Below are 20840 nucleotides of genomic sequence, written 5' to 3'. Positions count from 1 at the left end.
GTTAATGATTTGTGTGCATACATTTTCAGACAATTATATGCATGCTTAGTTTATCTGCCAGCAGGTGTGCTTTACAGATCCTGAATGCAATGCTACTTATCAGATAAGAATTATGTGCAGGGTTTAGCACATGGATATTCTGAATGCAATGGTGCATTTCAGATAGGAGTTATGTTCAGGGATTGGCACATGTTCTGAATGCAATGCAGAATTACATGCAAAAAATATGCACAGAAACCTTCAGTTTGCAAGGCTAATTTTCAGATAACAATGGTGTGTAATAATTATACACAGACATTCTGTTTGCAATAGCAAGTGCTCTTTTCAGATAATGATGCTGGTAGCAGGTGTGCTTTCAGAAGATAATTTTGTGCAGGGAATATGCACAGGAGTCAAGCTATTAGCAGATGTGTTTTTACTTATGTGCAGGGATTCTGCACATAGACATTTGAATTGCAACACTGTTTTTTGCATATAAATAGATGCAAGGTTGATGCATAAGTTATTCTGATGGCAAGTTTGTTTGAAAAAAAAAAAAAATTTTTTTTAAAGGGACAGTGGCTAGTGTGGTGGTTAAGGGCTCTACCTCTGACACTGGGGACTGGGATTAGTACCTTAGCTCTCCCTGTTCAGAAAGCCTACACCTGTTCGGTAAGGAGTCCTTGGGCGAGGCTCTTTGGAACTGCTACTGCCTACTGAGCGTACCTTATTGGCTGCAGCTCAGACGCCTTCCGTCCGTCGGGACAGAAGCGCAACATAAATGCTGAGGCAGCAATTCAGGATTCAATCCCAAGTCTTTTTCATTGCAGTCCTGAGTACTTCCTTGATGGGTTACAAGTGTTCCCAGGATCTTTATGAAAGAACATGATTTTAATAGCAGCAATCTGAGTATACAGAAGATATTTTCTAGCTTTACCTAGCTGTGAAAATGAAGTAAGAACTAAGATAATATGCAGGTTGTTTTACAACTGTAGAGTATTTAGGATGGATCTGCAGAAAGGATTGGATCAAAAACACTCTGATAGTTTTTCAGAGCAAATGTGGTCACAGACAAGCTATGTCTTTCATTTTGCCTGTATTCCAGTTGTTGCTTATGCACAAGCTGTCTACAAAATATTTCAAACAGCAATTCTATGTCAGTGGTTGGATAGAGAAATCGATCTGGATGTCAGATCCAGTGACACTCTCCCTAAAAATGGACTTCTCAACCAAATCTGCAATCGAATGGATTATAAAATCCATTCGTTATTACGACAGATGCAAGACTATGGAGTTGTACAGAGCATCGGAATCTCAATTAAATGCATGACAGGTGTGCTTCACTGGAGAAAATATTCTCTTTAATCTACTGGCAGTCTGGAGTACTCTCCAGAAATGAGAGAATCGGTTGGAAAACAGATTCGTGAATCTTCACACTGGGAATTACACTTGTGACTCAATTTAAACTAACAAGTGGGACTTATAGTCCACCCATAATCTTAAACTTCCTATGCTCAGACATTCTGCTGGGCAGTGAACAAGGTGCTTCCTTGAGATCAGCTTATCTCAAAGGAAGGGATATTATTCTAGCATGTAGGTTGAGTTGCAAACAACCATCTCAGAACTGGTGTCCAAACAAATATGTTTGACAATTTGCAGCTACCTGGTTTCTGCTTGGAACAATGTTGTTCGTTTTTTCTCCAGAGAGTGTGAACACTTTTTTTGCGGCACAGGGGGGAGCATACGTTTTTTCCCCCTTGAAGGGTACTTCGAAAAGGGATGTAGGATCAGACCACAGGTATTCTTTTTGCGTCAGACTGATCAAAACAGGTTTGGCATCTGCTGTAGCCCTACCTTTGGTAAAGGTGCTATTGTTCTTGCAGATCTTGGATGATCTTTGTGAAGCAGGGTCAGGCCATTTTATAGTGGCCTCTCGATATCTGAAGGCATGGTCTGTGTAAGAATTTTATATGCTGGTTGCCATTGGCAACAGCACCACACACCTTTTGCTCCGGCACCAGAAACTCATCAGCATACAGGGGATAGAGCGGAGACAGCCTTCTTCATCTCTCAGAGGGCTTTATTAAGCATTCTTGTGTTGGCATGGGCATGTGACCCACCTCATTAATTAATAAGCCATTGCTTTATAACCTAGTTACAAAGAATGCAATGTTTTGTAAATATCGGCTTTGTTTACGGTGTCCGTCGTCTAACTGTCGGGGGCAGTTAGACCTGATAACCCATTATGTGGCCTTCCAAGAGGGACCTGTTCCTGGTACATGACTGTATCATTTCTCTCCGAGAAACTCTGCTTAAAGAGACCCTGTATCTCAAGTCTTTACTAGACTTCAGTACCTGAGACTAGAATTCAAGTATACTTACATTCCAACAGTCTGCTCATCTTAAAGTGAGGCTGCCATTCGTCTGAATTAGTAAGGCTATCACTATACAGACTTAGTCCTTAGATGTTTGTTGGTGGTGACAGTGGTGGCTAGGTGTATTGGAGAAATACAGGCCCTATACATTTAACCACCATCCATGTCTGTCCTGAAAAATAGAATTGATTTCAGGTTACCGCTCTTATTTCTACGAAACTTAGGTCTGATTTCCACAAGGATCAGGGAATCTTTATCTTTTCTTTATGTGCTAATTTCTCAATTAAAAAAGAGGTAAATTAAGCTCACTGGATATGAGGGTGAAGCTACCGCATGGGCCTCTTATGTCACATTCAAAAAGCTCTATCGTTTTGGATCTACCAAGAAATCAATCCTTGGAGTGGTCCTATCCTGAGAAGAGGTTATATTCTAACTCTCATTGGTCACCTATGGTGGAGGCAAGCAGAAGCCAAAAAGTATGGTTACCGGTAATTAGTTTTCCACGTAGCCTCCACAACAAATGGATATACCCACCTAAATCCATTGCTAAATCTCCTACTGATTCAAGGTAATATTCAATGCACTCAGGATAGGTAGAATGAGGTGGTACTTATATTGCATCTTAGACTTCATGTCCCATTGGGAAGAACCAAGGACTGAAGAAATTCAGCTAACCTTCTGATAGCTTTCGGAGGTTCTAGAACAGGAGTTCAGGTCTCTAGAGCTACGGTGTCTAGATGGATTAGGGAGGTTATTACTCTTGCTTACTCAGAAGCTCAGGTAATAGCACCTGCTCATATTACAGCACACTCGACCAGATCTTTATCGACGTCATGGGCAGAAAGGTCGGGAGTCTCTTTGGAACAGATTGTCGGGCTGCGACATGGTCCAGGCATTTGACATTCGTTAAGCATTACGGAGTTAAACTCCTCTCCATTCAAGACCAATCTTTTGGTTGTAAAGTTCTGCAAGCAGTCATCCCACCCTAGGGTAAATTTCTCGCTAAATCTCAGGAGGGGCCGTCCTGGAGGACGAAGGGAGGAAGTGCCGGCTGCTTACCTGGTAGCAGTGTTCCGGCGAGTCCTCCAGGACGGCCGCCTAGTTCCCAACCCTGACTTTTACCTTTTATTTATAAGGGGAGTGTGGTTCGTTATTCTTCTCTTTGCATAAACTGTGGGAGATTGTGAGGAGGTGGGATTTATACTGCATCAATTAATTATTTTAATTCTCTTAAGGTGTTTCCGATTTGGGAGGGGGGACTTACACAATCTCAGGAGGGGCCGTCCTGGAGGACTCGCCGGAACACTGCTACCAGGTAAGCAGCCGGCACTTTCCGAGCGCTTGTGATTGATTAGCGCTTTCTGAGCGCTTTTTAAAAATCACTCCCATTCACGTTCATCAAAATTGCTTCGATTTTTGGCGTACACGATCGTGGTGATTTTTACTGCGATTTTAATGAAGAAAAGCGCTCAGAAAGCGCTAATCAATCACAAAGTGCTCAGAAAAGAGCTTATAGTGTGGCTGAGCCCTAACTCTTTCAGACAGAGAAAAGGAGAAAAAGGGACATTTATATGTGAATTTAACACTGTACATAAACATGTCCATCTCATCATGTCACATGTCCTTTAAAGAATAAAATGTCCTTTATGTAGTGTTTTTCTAAAGTTATCTTGATTTCTGTAAGAGTTTGATTATTGCACATTCCATGGGCATTTCTGATCTTTGCCAATTCCCATCATGATTGCTGCAAGTTCCTAGGTACAGTAAAACCCCCGCTAGGGCCGGTTTCCTCTAGGGGCCATGGTCATTTCAGATCCAGCCACAGCTCTTGTTTTGATGCACAGCCCGATTCGCTAAGCCACACATAGGGAATTCAGCTGCAGGCTGCGGTGCAAATCTGGACATGCTCCATTGAACAGGCTGCATTTCCCTGCCCTTCTCGCATGCTGGAAAACACTGTTTCCAGGTAGTTTCTGATTTTCTCCACTTCCCATCATGATTGTTCAATGTTTCTGGTCTTCTCCAATTCCCATGATGATTGCTCCATGGTTTTAGGTAGTTGCTCATCATCTCCGCTTCCCATCATGATTGTTCCTTGGTTCTAGGTAGTTTCTGATCTTCTCCACTTCCCATCACGATTGCTCCATGGTTCTAGGTAGTTTCTCATCATTTCCACTTCCCATCACGATTGCTCCATGGTTCTAGGTAGTTTCTCTTCATTTCCACTTCCCATCATGATTGCTCCATGGTTCTAGGTAGTTTCTCATAATTTCCACTTCCCATCATGATTGCTCCATGGTTCTAGGTAGTTTCTCATAATTTCCACTTCCCATCATGATTGCTCCATGGTTCTAGGTAGTTTCTCATCATTTCCACTTCCCATCATGATTGCTCCATGGTTCTAGGTAGTTTCTCATCATTTCCACTTCCCATCACGATTGCTCCATGGTTCTAGGTAGTTTCTCTTCATTTCCACTTCCCATCATGATTGCTCCATGGTTCTAGGTAGTTTCTCATCATTTCCACTTCCCATCATGATTGCTCCATGGTTCTAGGTAGGTTCTGATGATCTTCTCCACTTCCCATCATGATTGCTGCAAGTTTCTAGTGCATGATTTATCTACCTCAATTCACTTTATGGTCGCTGCATATTTTTAGGGCATTTTTGATCTTCTCCTATTCCTATTTTGACAGATTTCTGCAAGATGGGTGGGATGGACCTGCTGTTGAGTCGGTATGTGACCAGCCCTGAGGCGGAGCTTCGTTGGAGAACTGCTGACCTCATTGGCACTTGCAGCCAGAATGTACCCTATGTGCAGGAGATTGTGTTACAGCTGGGTGCAATGAACAAATTACTGCAGCTGTTGGACCATGACAGCAATGACACAGTCAGGATTAAAGCCCTTTTTGCAATTTCCTGTAAGTTGCTTTACTTAATTTTTCAGCAAGTTTTACCTTACACTTACAGAGTGCATCTATGTGAAGCTCCTGTCTCCTGTGCAGCTTACAATAGAAATACTTAAAGAGAGACTGAAGCATCTTTAACCACTTCCCTACCACGCTATGTTTTGCTGATCGGTGCTGCGTGGACTCTCCAGCCCGCAGCACCGATCAGCTAGCAGCCAGGCCGATCAGACTTCCCCCCTTTTTTCCCCACTAGGGGGATGTCCTGCTGGGGGGGTCTGATCGCCGCCGGCTGCTTGCGCTTGCGGGGGGGGGCTCTTCAAAGCCCCCCTCCGCAGCGCTTCCTGGCCTCCTTCCCCTTCCCTCCCTCTCCCTCCCCCTGTGAGCGGCGCAGGACGGATTTCCGTCCTGCGCCTGATGGGATAGGCTTTAGCCTATCAGATGCCGGTGATCCCCGGCCAATCAGAGGCCGGGGATCACCGATCTCCTCTACGGCGCTGCTGCGCAGCAGCGCCGTATACATGTAAACACCGGGGAAGATCTTCCCCGTGTGTTTACATTTACCCTGCGAGCCGCCGATCGGCTCGCAGGGTGTTCACGGAGACACCCTCCGGGAACTGACATGGAACGGCCGCTCATACGAGCGGCCATTTCCATGGTATACACTTCTGGATTCAGGGGCGTGTATATACGCTCCGAGAATCCGGAAGTGGTTAAAAATGAGGTTTTACCTCTTATTGATGTTAAGGATCTATGGCAGACCTAAAACGCTGCAATCCTGTGGCCGAACGAGGGTTCTATTACCTTCAAATCCCCAGGGCAAAAACGGAGGGAGCATTTCCTGGTAGAGGCAGAGCTTTCTGCAGTAGCTCTGCCTCTCCTCTCATCAATCCCCGCTGATCGCCGCCTCTCCCCGCCCCTCTGTCTTCCTTCACTGAGAGGGGCGGGGGAGAGGCGGAGATCTGTGGTGGATTGTTGCGAATGGAGGCAGAGATACAGCTGTAAGCTCTGCCTCCCTGCCAGCAAAATCCACGACCAAGAAAGTCGTATTTTTGCCCTAGGATTTGAGGGTGATAAAACCCTGGTTCGGCTGTGGGATAGTGGCGTTTTAGGTCTGGCATAGATCCTTAACATCAATAAGAGGTAAAAAAAACAGATTTTTTTTTAAAGAGGCTTCAGAGTCTCTTTAATGGCATGCCTATACTCGATATACAATGGTGCTAAGCACCACTTCATAAGGTGATGCCTATTGTCCCCAAGGCTGCCTCCATACTGCTCTCCCCATGGGTATGATCAAGGGCAGGAAGGATATGCTTTGTCTCATTGAACCCAGGCAAACTACTGTTGTTGTGGTTTCTAAGTAACGCAACAAAAGCTATATAAGTGATGTCAGAAGTACCGCTATCAGCGATCATGTTGAATTGGATTGGTGAGTAAGCCTCTCTAGCAGTCTAGTCTAAAGCCTTGTACACACTTTTTTTTTAAGCCTTATTGGCCAGACCAATTTTACCACCCCCATGTAGTATGAGGGTTTACCTACACAATATTGGTCAGTGATTGGCCAATCATAATTGAAAGTGTGTTGGTACACGTTACGTGCTTTCCTGGGCTTATGTACCTTACACTGTATGGGCACATCACTACTGGGTCTCATTTATCAGAGATCTTGCGGAAGAACTGCCAGTTATACGCCATCTTGGTGCCAATGTGTTCAGATTTGTTTGAACATTAATTTACAGATTCGGTCCAAGATTTAATTTTTGATTAACAACAAAGAACTATAATGTGCCATATATAGTAAAAGGTAAAATACTTTATTAACTGGTTCTGGGCGCTGATAGTTGAAATTTACTCTCTGTTTATGGCCTGTTATTCCTGCCAGGGCGTCAATTTCAGCTATCGCTGCACGATCCCATCGCTTTCGCCGTTAGTCGTCGCTCGGTTTGCTGTCAGGAGCTGATTTCATTTTCTCCTGACCCAGGGATCACTGAGCCAATCACTGTGATCACAGCGTTGTGTTTTTCTTGTTTTTTTTTTTTGTTTGTTTGTTTTTTTAGAAAAAAAAAAGGTTTTTGCCCTTAAAGGACCTCTGTTGCGAAAATTATAATGTAAAATATATGTAAACATGTACAGTTAAGAAGTACGTTTCACGTTTCTTCCAGAGTAAAATGAGCCATAAATTACTTTTCTCCTATGTTGCTGTCACTTACAGTAGGTTGTAGAAATCTGACAGAACCAACAGGATTTGGACTATGGGGGGTTCACAGGGATTTCTTTATTTTCAAAATGCACTTAGTGAATGGCATTTGCTCCGGCCAACATCAAAAAAATCCAAAAAAGTGTACGGTGAGCAGGGAGGCTGGTCAGCATCTTTATATAAATCTTTTTCAGGTAGTGTCTTTATAAAAGATAAATGTCATGCTGAGAATCCCGTATGGAGAGATGGACTAGACAAAGACAAATAGACAAATAACATTTATATCGCGACTAGCCCAAAACCTTTTGGTAATGTCGGATTTCTACCACTTACTGTAAATGCCTGCAATATAGGAAATAAGTAATTTATGGTTCATTTTACTCAGGAAGAAACATACTTCTTATTTGTATGTTTTAAAATTTTAAGATTTTCCCGACAGTTCCTCTTTAAAGAGACACTGAAGTCTCTTTTGAATTCTAAGCAGATTTGCACAATATTCACGGCAGAACGATTCTCCGCGGCAGAACGAGTGATTTATTGCCCAGAAATACCCCAGCAAAGTTCCACGACTTTACAGGTTGCAGATTTTCCTGCCGGGGGAGGTAGAACTTTGCGCAGTAGCTCTGCCTGCCTCTCCCCACCCCTCTCAGTGAAAGAAGACAGAGAGGCGGGGAGAGGCAGAGATTGACTGGTGAGGAGGCGGAACTACTGTGCAAAGCGCTGCCTCTACCAGGAAGACAAATCTGCGAGCCCTGGAACTTTGCTGGGCTATTTCTGGGCAACAAATCACTCGTTCTGCCGCAGCAATGTGGGAGATTTGCTTAGAATTTAATGCTGAAGAGGACTTAAGAAAATAAGGTAAAAAAATAGAGACTTCAGTGTCTCTTTAGGGGCCGGAGACGGCTAGTAGAAGAGTGGTTAAACACTTCAGTAAATACAATAATAGAAATTTGTACTGGTTAAATTATTTCTGATTGATATATCCAATGAAATGTTTAAGAATAAAGTATTTGACTTGGGTCCAGGAAACCTTTATAGCTGGCTGTAGTTGAGCTCCTTAGGAAATTAAAGTTTGTTTTTTGTGTTTTTAGGCCTGGTGCGGGAACAAGAAGCTGGCCTGCAGGAGTTTTTGAAGTTGGATGGCTTCTCTGTTGTCATGCGTGCCATGCAGAGTGATGTAGAGAAACTAAAAATAAAGTCCGCTTTCTTGCTTCAAAATTTGCTGATTAGCCATCCTGAACATAAAGGTAATATATAAACATTGCATGAGTTATTTGATGCTATTCAGTGCATCACATCTGATTGCATATTGCTGCTTAAAGAGGGGAAAAAATAGTTATATAACTAAAGAAAGGGAAGCCTCAGGATTCTATTGAGGTTTCCCTCTGTGCTCCGGTGTCCCCCCTTACTCAGTGCAGACCCCCTCCACATCGGGGCCATGTTCCTCCTGTTATGAGCTTTCAGGTGCGCTTATGGAAACGCAATCGCAGAGACAGCAGACAGTGCATAGACTGCACTGTCTGCTGTTTGCATACATGCGCTGCAATTCACTTTTGAATCACAGCGCGTGGTTGCCTGCATTTTGGGGCGCCTGTGATCCCATTCGGTATAACGAATAGGATTGCAAGCTCCCCCCCCCCCGGGAGTGACCGTGCAACGCAGATGGTTGCAATGGAAACGAGCCCTTACCCCACATGCGTGGGCATGCTTGCAGGGCTACTGCACGGCCATGCTGATGGAAGAGGAGGTGCGGCCCTGAGTGATTGCCGACAATGCATTGTCACTAATCTTCTGAGAGGCCACGCTCAGTGATGTAGGATAACACAGCAGGTAGGGAAGTCTCAATAGGATCCTGAGGCTTCCCTCTCTTTAGGTAAGGATCTGATGTTGTGTACCCGAGCTTCGGCTCAGGTACACTTTAACTAAGAGCAGGATATCCAAGTTCTTTCTATCTCCAGGTGACCTTATTATTATTTAGTCAGTGTTTGCCAATGTAAAATCTTTCCTCTCCCTGATTTGCATTCAGACATTTATCACATGGTGACATTTTTATTGCTGGCAGGTGATGTCACTGGAAGGAGATGCTGCTTGCTTTTTTGGCAGTTGGAAACAGCTGTTATTTCCCACAATGCAACAAGGCTCCCACAGTGTGATGTCAGGACCTCAGAGCTGTGAGACATCACACTGTGGGAGGGGTTTCACCACAATATCAGTCATACAGAGCCCCCTGATGATCCGTTTGAGAAAAGGAAAAGATTTCTCATGTAAAAGGGGGTATCAGCTACTGATTGGGATGACGTTCAATTCTTGGTTACTGTTTCTCTTTAACCAAAATACTGTATTTTCTTTTTTGGTTTTTCGTGCAGTCTGTATTCAGTCATTGTTTCACTTTTCGTTCTTTTAACATTTAATCCATTTTAGGATTTTTATGCAAAAAAAAAAAAGTATGGGAGGGAAATTAGGTAATGTGCTGCTATGCATAAAATGCTTTCCTAAACTGCAGTGCTCTAAACGTATGATCTGATGATTTGCAGATACACTGTGTTCTATGGGAATGATTCAACAATTAGTATCATTGCTGCGCACTGACCACAGCCCATTCCATGAACATGTTCTCTCTGCCCTCTGCAGGTAGGTAATCATCGCTTATCAAAGTAGCCGTTAATTAGTATGTATGTTGCCTTTTGCACAGGACTGTGGAGTCGGAGCAATTTTGGGTACCCGGAGTCGGAATTGGAGTCGGTGATTACATAAACTGAGGAGTCGGAGTCGGGTGATTTTTTTTTTTTTTTTTTTTTTTTTTTTTTTTTGTACAAAATACACAGCCCTGGTAAGTATTAGACTAAGGAGTCTCTGAGTCGAGGAGTCGGACCCATTTTGGGTACCTGGAGTCGGAGTCGTTGATTTCATAAACTGAGGAGTTGGAGTCGGAAGATTTTTGTACTGACTCCACAGCCCCGATTTTCCATTCTATTCTGCATACAGAAATGCAAACCCACAGGTAGCACTACTGCATTTCCTATACAGAGTGACATCAGGGTTCTGGGCCTTTGATGACATCTGCTGCACTGTGAAAAAATGAAACAGCCAAGAACTGTGGTGTGGGTTTTCTGTGCCGGTCCAATGGGCGACTCAGGAAAGGCATGCCTTTGAGGTACTGTAGGGGGGATTCTACAGGCATGTCATTAGCAGAGCGTTTTGTAAGACAGAGTGCTGAAGGTTGCTGTCCTCTTCTTTCTCCTCTCATGAACCAGTTACTACATCTTCTCCCTTTGCATTCACTAGCACTGTGGTCAGTCACATGACCATATACTAGTGAGTGGAGAAGACAATAGCACAGCTATTAAAGAGCATTTTTCCAATGGCATTTTTCTCTATAGGACCAATGTTGGACATAGTCCGACATAAGAAAATTGGCTAGAGTCTGTGATGCTGGCCACCACTTGTTAAAGCTGCTCTCCCCGGGATCCCATGCAGAGTATCAGTGAAGCACTCCCTCCTCTGTGCTGCCCCTTTAACCGGGCTGTATGTATGTGAGTGCATACATGTCAACAGACGTTTTCTTTCTTAAAACAAAGTATTTGCGATAATTCAGGTTGGAGTTAGCTCTGAGATGTCTCCCAGTGTATCACTGCTGAAATATGCAAATAATCCATTGCTGTCCCTGTGAGCTAGCCACACCTCCAGATCTGCTGGAATGCAATGCTGTGTCAGCTTGTTAATATTAAAGAGCCACAATAATCCAACATGCATACAGACTGTTTCAAATTGATTTGATCCACATCAGTGCATGGCATGGTTTAATGTGACTCTATGGGATAGGACTTGAAACACCCAGAGGTACAGAGTACTGACACATCATTGCATTCCAGCAGATCTGGAGGTGTGGCTGGTTTGCAGGGACAACAATGGATAATTTGCGTAATTCAGCAGTGATGTACTGCTTTTAACCACTTTACCCCCGCCCGTACGATTTTCTCCGTCCCTTTTTCCATCCTTTCACCCCCAGGGACGGAGAAATCCGTACTTTCCGCGCTCCCGCTCGTAAACATGCCACCCGCCGCTCGCCCGGAGATCAGTGAACGGGAAAATCCATTCCCGTTCGTTGATCTAAGCCCTGCAATGATCCGCTGCTTCTCAGATAAGCAGCGCAATCATTGTGAGGAAAAAAAAAAACTTTACCAGCCTCCTAGTACTTCCTCCAAGCGTCCGGAAGGTGGCAATAAACAAAAAGTTACTGTTGCCATCTTGTGGCCAAATAGTAAAACTACACCCTAAAGCATTTTTCACATACAAATACATTACTTATACATAAAAAATTAACTCATTACCTCCCACACTCCCCATTTTTTTTTTTTTTTTGTAATTAAATTTTTTTTTAAAAATTTACAATTAAAAAAAATACATAAATAGTTACCTTAGGGACTGAACTTTTTAAATATTTATGTCAGGAGGGTACAACGCTGTTACTTTATAAACTATGGGCTTGTAATTAGGGATGGACGCAAAACTGAAAAAAATGCACCTTTATTTCCAAATAAAATATTGGCGCCAAACATTGTGATAGGGACATAATTTAAACGGTTTTATAACCGGGACAAATGGGCAAATACATTTCATGGGTTTTAATTACACTAGCATGCATTATTTAAAAACTATAACATAACATATTTAGAATAAAATTCTTTGGCATAATGTCCCACCTAAAGAAAGCCTAATTGGTGGCGGAAAAAACAAGATATAGTTCATTTAATTGTGATAAGTAATGATAAAGTTATAGACGAATGAATGGAAGGAGCGCTGAAAGGTGAAAATTGCTCTGGTGCTCAAGGGGTAAAACCCCTCAGTGGTGAAGTGGTTAAAAAAGCAAACGTTTGTTTTCCATAGAATTTTAGTAAGAGGGCTTTTAGGTCCATTGGAGCCCCTTACACTCTGAGTTCTGGTTCACCATGAGCTTACTGGGTACTTTGTACATGCCAACAGGTGACTCAGGGGAACCAGGGCAAAGCAGCTTATTATGGCACTGGGCACCGCATTGCACTGATGCTATAGTGCGCACCTCTCCCACGCAAGAGTAATTTGGGGATCTGGCGATTGCCATACCCCGAATTACATCTCCCTGTGAGTTGCTACAGCTCGGAGGGGAAATGGTATTCAACGGCGTCGGTGATTTGAGCGATCTACATCATTCAGCTCACCCTGTGCCCAGCTCACCGGCGACGTCACAATATGTACGCCACCATGGCCCCAGGGTGAGCAGCATTAGGAGGGGGAACACTAGGAGGAGTGGCGGTAATTGTTTAAAGAGGAACTGTTGCTAAAATCTTAAAATTTAAAATGCATACAAATAAGAAGTACATTTCTTCCTGAGTAAAATGAGCCATAAATTACTTTTCTCCTATGTTGCTGTCACTTACAGTAAGTAGTAGAAATCTGACATTACCGACAGGTTTTGGGCTAGTCCATCTCTCCATAGGGGATTCTCAGTATGGCCTTTATTCTTTATACAGACATTTCCTGAAAAAGATTTATACAAAGATTCTGACCAGCCTCCCTGCTCGCTGTACACATTTTTGGCAGTTGGACGGAGCAACTGCCATGCACTAAGTGCTTTTAAAAATAAAGAAAACCCTGAGAACCTCCCTATGAGAAGATGTCTGTTCTGTCAGATTTCTACTACCTACTGTAAGTGACCGCAACATAGTAGAAAAGTAATTTATGGCTCATTTTACTCTGGGATAAATATGTACTTCTTATTTTTCTGTGTTTTAAATTTTAAGATTTTCGCGACAGTTCCTCTTTAACAGATTTCATGCTGAAATCCATTCAAATCAATGTGCAGTATGTGGCAGTGATAGATCTCTCTCTCAACAGCTGTAGGGATCTATCTGATGGACACATCTGGAAAAAGTCAGTGTATAGGCTGCCATACACTGGTCGATAGCCACCAGATCGACCAGCAGATAGATCTATTGGCTGCCTACACTGCAGATTTTGAATCGATTTCACTATGAAACCGATTCACAATCTGTGGAGCTAACACACCCCCTCCCCCCCCCCCCCCCACTCCCCGCCGCTCGGGCTCCGCTGTCTCTTCTCCGTTCTAGGCTCCAGGGCTCCAGCTTCACTTTGTTTCCTGTCGGAAGTTTAAACAGTAGAGGGCGCTCTACTTTTTAAATTTCCTGTCGAGACAGGAAGAAGTGAAGCCAGCCGAAGCCCAGCGGGGAGAGCGGGGACACGTGCCGGCGGAACAGGTAATGTATTACCGCTAGCGTCGGTCATTCGAACACCGCTATCGACGCACTCCCGACCAGCCAGCGATCGAGTGGAATCTTCCGTGCGGACAGATCGATTTTGGACGGAAAACGTAGGAGGAACGGGAAGGCTCTATAGGGCCCAGAGCCTTCCCCCATTCCCCATCCTTAGGTAATTATTATTATTTTTTTTATTTTTTTGTAGACTTCAGATTCACTTTAAAGCACAACTGAATTGGGGAAAAAGTTACCTTTTACTTACTAGTGGCTTTTTCCAACCACACTCCTCCTCCCCCCCCCCCCCCCCCCCTCCTTTCTCCCCCCCTCTGTAGTCTTTGAGGCCCCCTCAGTGTCCCAACTCGACCGGGTCGCACACTATGGTGCATGCACTTTCTCATTTGCACGCTTCCTCTTCCGAGCTCCCATGGCCAGGAGAGTTCCACGTACGCATATTTGCAAGTCTCCATGAAGTGCTCAAGCGCAGAACGCTCCCTGGGGATAGTTACACAAGTGTTTTTTTTTGTTTTGTTTTTTACTGAAAACCTCAAGCGCTGACCTATCCATCTATAGTATGTTTTATATTACTTTAACTGTTTGCTTATAGGCATCTTACAGTTAACTTCTAAATATCAGTATGTTTCCAAACTTTTCTGTGCATGTGTATAATTTCTCTTCTCCCCCTTGCCACACTTGCATACAATCTAGTACTATTGCTATCTTGATCAGATCTGGTGATTACAAGTGTCAGTGCTTTCAAGGTTATTCATGTTAATTATTTCCACACTCTTTGGATAATGTTACTCTTGTCCTCTGTTCCAGTTATCCAGCTGAATATTTTTCTTTGGTGTATGTCCTAGGAATTTTCAACTGCCATGACCAAGCCACTTTCAAATATCACTGTTCTCTGCAAACAGCAATGTGGAAAAATCAGAATGTTTTGAGTCAGTGGTGTTGTTGGAGAGGAGGAGGATTAAGACAATTGGGGCACAGTGCCCCGAACCTTTTTACCTAGTCACAAGTGTACTGCGGACCCCAGAGACAGACTATGAGCGACGTGGCAGCTGGCCGGGAGGTGGAAATGCTTGATCCACGGTATCGAGCCGCTCACGTGCAGAGCTCCCATCATCCTTTGCAGCATGGTACGCTCTACCCCTACTGTAGCTTTTCCCATCCTGATGATGAGGCAGCTCAGAATATCCATACGCGGCCGCATCAACAGGTCTGGTCAAGCTTTAGTATGGGCACAGCGCAGCATGTGGAGAAAAGAAGAAGATGGAAGCTTTGCACTAGGACAGCCGAGGGGCGTTGGACCGTGCATCAGGTATTTCCAGCTCCCGCACAGATGCACTGGACTATTTATTTATCTTTTTGAGCTCCAAGGGAGAGTTAGTGGCGTCAGTATGTAGTTTGGGATGTGCTGCAGATTATGTCAGTACTTTAGACACAGACAAGACGCAGAACATTTATATTGTGCTTTTCTCCTGGTGGACTCAAAGCGCCAGAGCTGCAAACACTTTCCCAGTCCTCTCTCTGTCTCGTTGTTCCAGCGACGAGCCCCAATGACTTTCTTCTAACCCGCTTGACAGAATACCTCTTTGGTGCTCCTTGGGCAGCTGTTGGAAGTTTTCACATCCCGAGTATAGGATGTGCCCATGTTCAGCAGCACTCGTGTCCACAAATGGCTCTGAAGGCATGAAAATCTAAACTGGGACAGCGGTGGAACCAGGTCATGGAGGGAGGACCAGGGAGGCTCTACGGGATTCTTTCCTCTAAATAGATGAGTGCTTCAAGTTTACTTTAAGCTGGGCTTAGACCATTCAATTATTACTTGATTTTGTTTTTAATTGTCATTTGATGAAAGTTAGGATCAATATTAAGAAAGATATATCGATTGATTTTCACTGACTAAAGACCAACATTGTGGATCAGTCTTTTTTTTTTTTTTTTTTTTTTTTTTTTTTTTTGAGATAATAAGCTTCAGAAGACAGAGCTCTCTGCGACTTTGAAAGTCGGAGATATCAGTGAAGCTCTTTTGCATAGATAACTGGAACTTCTTAACTCTTCCTGTACTGGAACAATATTAGACTCATATCTCTGCTGCTAATGTTTTATTTCTTGGCTGTACTACACATACAAATCATTCTATCAGAAGTTTATTTTCATTTCAGATTCACTTTAACCGTGAAGCTGGCCATACACTAGGCCGATTCCCCGTCAATCGACAGCAGATTCGATCACTGGGATCGAATCTGCGGTCACATCGTTCACGTTATACGCTAAATTTCGATCTATTTCGTCCCGAAATAGATCGATCGCGCCGTGCGGAAAATTACCATCGATCGCCGCCGGTAGGGAGCGTGACGCTAGCAGCGTTCGAGTGTCCGACGACCGACGCAATAGAGTGGCAATACATTACCTGCTCCGCCGGCGCGACTCGCCCCGGTCACCGCTGCTCTGTCTCCGCGCTGGTCTGGTCTCCGGCATGCTTCACTTCTTCTAGCCCGGCAGGAAGTTTAAACAGTAAAGGGCGCTCTACTGTTTAAACTTCCTGCCGGGCAGGAAGAAGTAAAGCATGCCGGGGCCGGAGACCAGAGCGGAGACGGAGCAGCGGTGACCTGGGGACTGGAGTCGCGCCGGCGGAGCAGGTAATGTATGCGGGCGGGGGGAGCGGCGGCAGCACCGCCACCACCACCACAGATTGTGAACGGTTTCAGGCTGAAATCGGTTCACAATCTGTTTGCAGTAAAGGCAGCCATACGATCCCTCTCTGATCAGATTCGATCAGAGAGGGATCTATCTGTTGGTCGAATCTGATGGCAAATCAACCAGTGAATGGCTACCTTAACACATCACCGTCAAGAATTGACTGTTCGATTGCTGCATAACCCATTGTTGGCAGGTGTACTTTATATGAGCTAATGTTCTTCACTACACCTGTCTTTTATAGCTTTTGTTGTTGTGCTGTTTTTTTTTTTATTTGTCATACATTTTCAGTTTACTTTGAAGCATCTTTCTTGAATCACATGAATCAGTTTTGTTTGCAGCAATATATTTAGCTACACTCTAGTCTTGGTTGCAGAGCTCTGTAAATTTGGACAGAGCGCCCAAAGACTGTAAGCTGTTATACATTGCTGTTTGTTTACCTGTAAAGCAAATGTAATTGTAATGCAATTGTTTTCTTTTTTTCCTGTTAGTATGGTGACAGATTTCCCACAAGGTGTTCTTGAATGTCAAGCGCCTGAATTAGCATTTGAAGAGCTGCTAAAAGAGCGATGCCAGCTAATAAAGCAGCAAGAGGAGTTCCAGGTAAAATTCCACAACCGTGCTTTAACACTAACCTGAAATGAAAATAAACTGAGATAAACAACTGCATCTTTAGAAGTAGGTCCTAAATCGGACTTTCCTGGAGTTCTAACTTTTATTTTGGTTTCAAAGTATTCCTGAGAGGGATTAAATGAAAGTATTTATACTTACCTGGGGCTTCCTCCAGCCCCTCCAGGCCATGGGCTCCCTCAGAGTCTCCCTGGGCTGCTCCGATCCTACGCTGGCCATCCCGGTATATATTTTTTTCAGTCACGCTCTGTCATGCATGCGCAGCTGGCAAAAGGACAGCCAGCATAGGATCGGAGCAGCCCGGGGAGATGGCGAGGGAGGCCACGGCCTAAATGGGGGCTGGAGGAAGCCCCAGGTAAGTATAAATGCTTTTATTTTGAGTTGTGAAAAAATAAATGCTTGAATTTAATTTTGTCTCAGGAATACTTTAATGCAAACCCAAGGTGAACCTCAAGTACATCTTCAAATGCCTAAGGAGAGGGAAGCCTCTGGATCCTATAGAGGCTTCCCATGCTGTCCTCTGGTCTTCTGCCACTGCCTGGACCCTTCTGCACAGCTGCGACCTTTTCTTCTAGCACAAGCGTGACCACGTTTGTGCAGTAGCACGGAGCTCTGGCTTACAGTGCAGGTGCGTCTGTGTTGGCACAGGTGCAGTACAGCCACGCTTGTGCTTGAAGAGGAGCGCTGTCCTGAGCTTTGGAAACCTTGTCTGACTCCTTTGGGGGGGGCCGCACTCGGCAACTCAAACTTTTCCTCCATTCAAGTTTTTTTCGATAATGTGATTATTCAAGATTGATTAGGCTCTTTCTGTTTACATATACGCTAATACAATCTAAATAAGTGGATGAAAAAAAACAATTGGTCGCTATAAGTTGTACTGTGGACGGGCTTGTTAAAAGAGTACCTAAATTCTAGTTTGCTTTAAACTTAATAAGTTGCCAAGATATATAAAATCACACATGATAAAGTGTGATTTTCTCACCCCCAGGGTCCGTATTCCACATATGGTCCTCTCCGCCTCCAGTGTGAAATTGGGCCCAGGGCCTTTTTCGTTTCAAACCATAGGTGCAAAGGATGCTGGGGGATTGATGTCATAACGCCAGCCTCTTATGTCCATGTGATTTAATCTAGGCAGACAGACATCTGAAATAAGAATTATAGCAGACAGACATAAGACATACTGCTGCAGTTTTCCTGTCTTTTCTGTGTACTACAGTTTGTGAAAAGAGAAGTAATTTGATCCAGGCAGGCAGACAGCGGGGAGGGAGGGGAATGGGAGTTAACCAGGCTGAAGAGGTAGGCACAATGCTTTCATCTTCAGGAGGAACAAGGACGTGTTACTTACAGATATAAATGTGAGTCTGTTCTATCCAATACGATGTACCAGATGTAAACTTTATATGTTCATCTAATTGTGCACAGTGCATAGACTACATACAGTATATGTATTGCTATTTAGACCTTTTTTGGGGGGCTGGAGGAGGTCTTTAAGGACACAACTGAACAGACATCTGAAAACACTGGACGGAGGCAGCAGCCCGAGGGAGAAACTTTTACCTCTAACTAAGAAAGTATGACGTTGTTGGAGAATTGTTTTAGAGATGGCAAGGTCTTGTTGCTCATAGATAATACAGGGTGGCACATGCAAGTCCGGCCCAGCTTTCTGCCACGAGTGCATGTATACAGGCAGATGCCGGCTGTCCCATCTCTGTGTACCCTCTTATGCCATCCCTGCTGTGCGTTTGACCTCTCCGGTTTTACTAAAGCCCATGTCACTTGCATGTGCTGCCATATGGAAGTGTTAACCATGTGGCAGCACATGCAGGTGACAAAGACTTCAATTCATATTTTTAATTTCCAATTTGATAAAACCAATCCAATTTTTAGTTAATTGAAAGATCCGAGGAACCAAGGTACCACACGTATGTTCAAAATTGCCACAATTTGATAAAATAAGATCATATATGGCAAAAAGTTGGTTGGATTGAAAAACAATTTTTTTTCTGAATGATTATTAATACATTTTTTCTTTTCTTAATATGTATTTTTTAAATGTAACCAGTTCTTGCCAAATGGACATTTTTTAAAATGTCTGGGTTTTTTTGCACCTTTCGGTGCAAGTCGGGCATTTTAAAACAATCTGTGTAACAGGGAAGTGGATCAGTGTACATACCAAACTTTATACAAACGATAAATAAAGTTTGGTATCTACTGAATAGTTACATAATGCTTAATAAGGCTGAATATAATTTGATAATCTATCACACATCATTCAATTATTTCTAAAATTGGACTGAATTTTCCAAGAAGTACAATTCCCCTAAACCCCCAACAGAAAAAAACCCTGAAAATACAAACACTTTTTCAAGTCATGACAGTTTTTCCGTTACCCTGTATATGGGCACTGACCTGCTGAAAATGAATCGCTCTTGCATCACTACTATAATACTGTAATATTCCTCTCACCCTAAAGGTATCCATACATCTAGCGATGTATGGGCAGATTTGACCAAGAGAAATCTCTCTATTATCGAATCTGATTAGAGTGAGATCTGTCAGCTGTCCATACACCACAGACCGATTCCCGATCAATTTAATGCTGAAATAGATCCGGAATGGGCCTTGTGTGTCGCATACGCCCCCTGATACTGCCGCCCAAAGAGAAATGTTGCCCAGTGTAAAGTATACATTACCTGTCTGTGGCCTGCGCTTGTCCCCTCTGGTTTACGGGATTCCTCTGTTCTGCATACACACATGCCCTACGTGGTTTCCTAGTAAGGGCGTGTATGTGTGACATCACATGCGTTCCCTTAGTAGAAAACTATGTGGAGCGGGTGGGTATACACCGCAAAATGCGCCCAGAGCAGCGGAGGGACAAGCGGAGGCTGCGGACAGGTAATGTATATCTTGCACGGGGCACCGGGAGGGAACAACATTTTTCATTAGGGGGGACAGTGCTGGAGCTTTCGTTGCAAAATTGAACGCTTTTCCCGCCGCACACCCGATCGAGCAAGTCGGCCCAACATCTTGCAGCATGCGCGATCGACAATGCGATAAATTGTCGTCCTGAAATTCGGTTGGGCATGCAGTTGGCAGCACTGATTTTCATCCAATTAGATTATAATAATCAAATTGGATGGTCGATTGGCTGCCAAGTCGCCTGATGTATGGCCATCTTAAGTTGTACAGTGTTTTTTTTTTTTTTTTTTTTTTTTTTTTTTTTTTTTTTAATAAAGAATCAAGCATGTTTACTTTTTAATAAGCCACATTTCCTGACTGAGGGTAAGTATTTGAAGTGAGAACATCGTCCTGATCGTCCAGAATAGCATGTGTGGGGATGATTTTCGTTCTCCTTATATTGTGAATGAACTAGCTTTCCATTGATGCTCTGTATGAAGACATCAGCATCGCACAGGCAATTTAGAACTGCTAAATTATATCCTTGCAGGGTATGGTTCCAGTAACGGCTCATTTCCTTGTTACATTTTGATTTGTATTTTAAGGTTAGTTATTTGCATAAGCCCAGCTAATTGTTTTTGAGCACTGTGCAATTAAATCCAAACTGTTAATTAGCAATCTGACTAATGTGAAAACGACTAGTTTCTACTCTTACCTATGTCATTTCTGTGTCTTCCTAGTTCTTTGTTTCTGCCTGATTGTGTGAGATAAGAAAATTGCAGTAATGGGAATTAGTGGGAATTGATGTTGTTCTCTATCTTTATTTCATGAAAAGAAAATGTATTCCGGTATCCCCCTCCTCCATCAGAACAATGGGCTAGCCCTGTCTGCAGTAATCTG

General features: G+C 43.6%; 1 protein-coding gene across 5 annotated transcripts in view; it reads left to right on the top strand.

The window, feature by feature from the left end:
• Positions 1 to 20840, top strand: part of HSPBP1 (HSPA (Hsp70) binding protein 1) — a 55897-nt gene that overhangs the window by 26164 nt on the left and 8893 nt on the right. For all 5 annotated transcript variants that reach the window (XM_068242943.1, XM_068242945.1, XM_068242942.1 and 2 more), the window contains exons 4-7: positions 5049 to 5273; positions 8547 to 8702; positions 9990 to 10086; positions 16904 to 17015. In XM_068242943.1, the coding sequence (XP_068099044.1) occupies positions 5049 to 5273; positions 8547 to 8702; positions 9990 to 10086; positions 16904 to 17015 (590 nt within the window). The remainder of the gene's footprint in view (positions 1 to 5048; positions 5274 to 8546; positions 8703 to 9989; positions 10087 to 16903; positions 17016 to 20840) is intronic.

Source organism: Hyperolius riggenbachi, chromosome 6, assembly GCF_040937935.1.
Source record: "Hyperolius riggenbachi isolate aHypRig1 chromosome 6, aHypRig1.pri, whole genome shotgun sequence".
NCBI classification, from domain to species: Eukaryota; Metazoa; Chordata; class Amphibia; order Anura; family Hyperoliidae; genus Hyperolius; species Hyperolius riggenbachi.
Note: the sequence above shows the minus strand (reverse complement) of the source record. Positions and strands in the feature narration are given on the sequence as shown.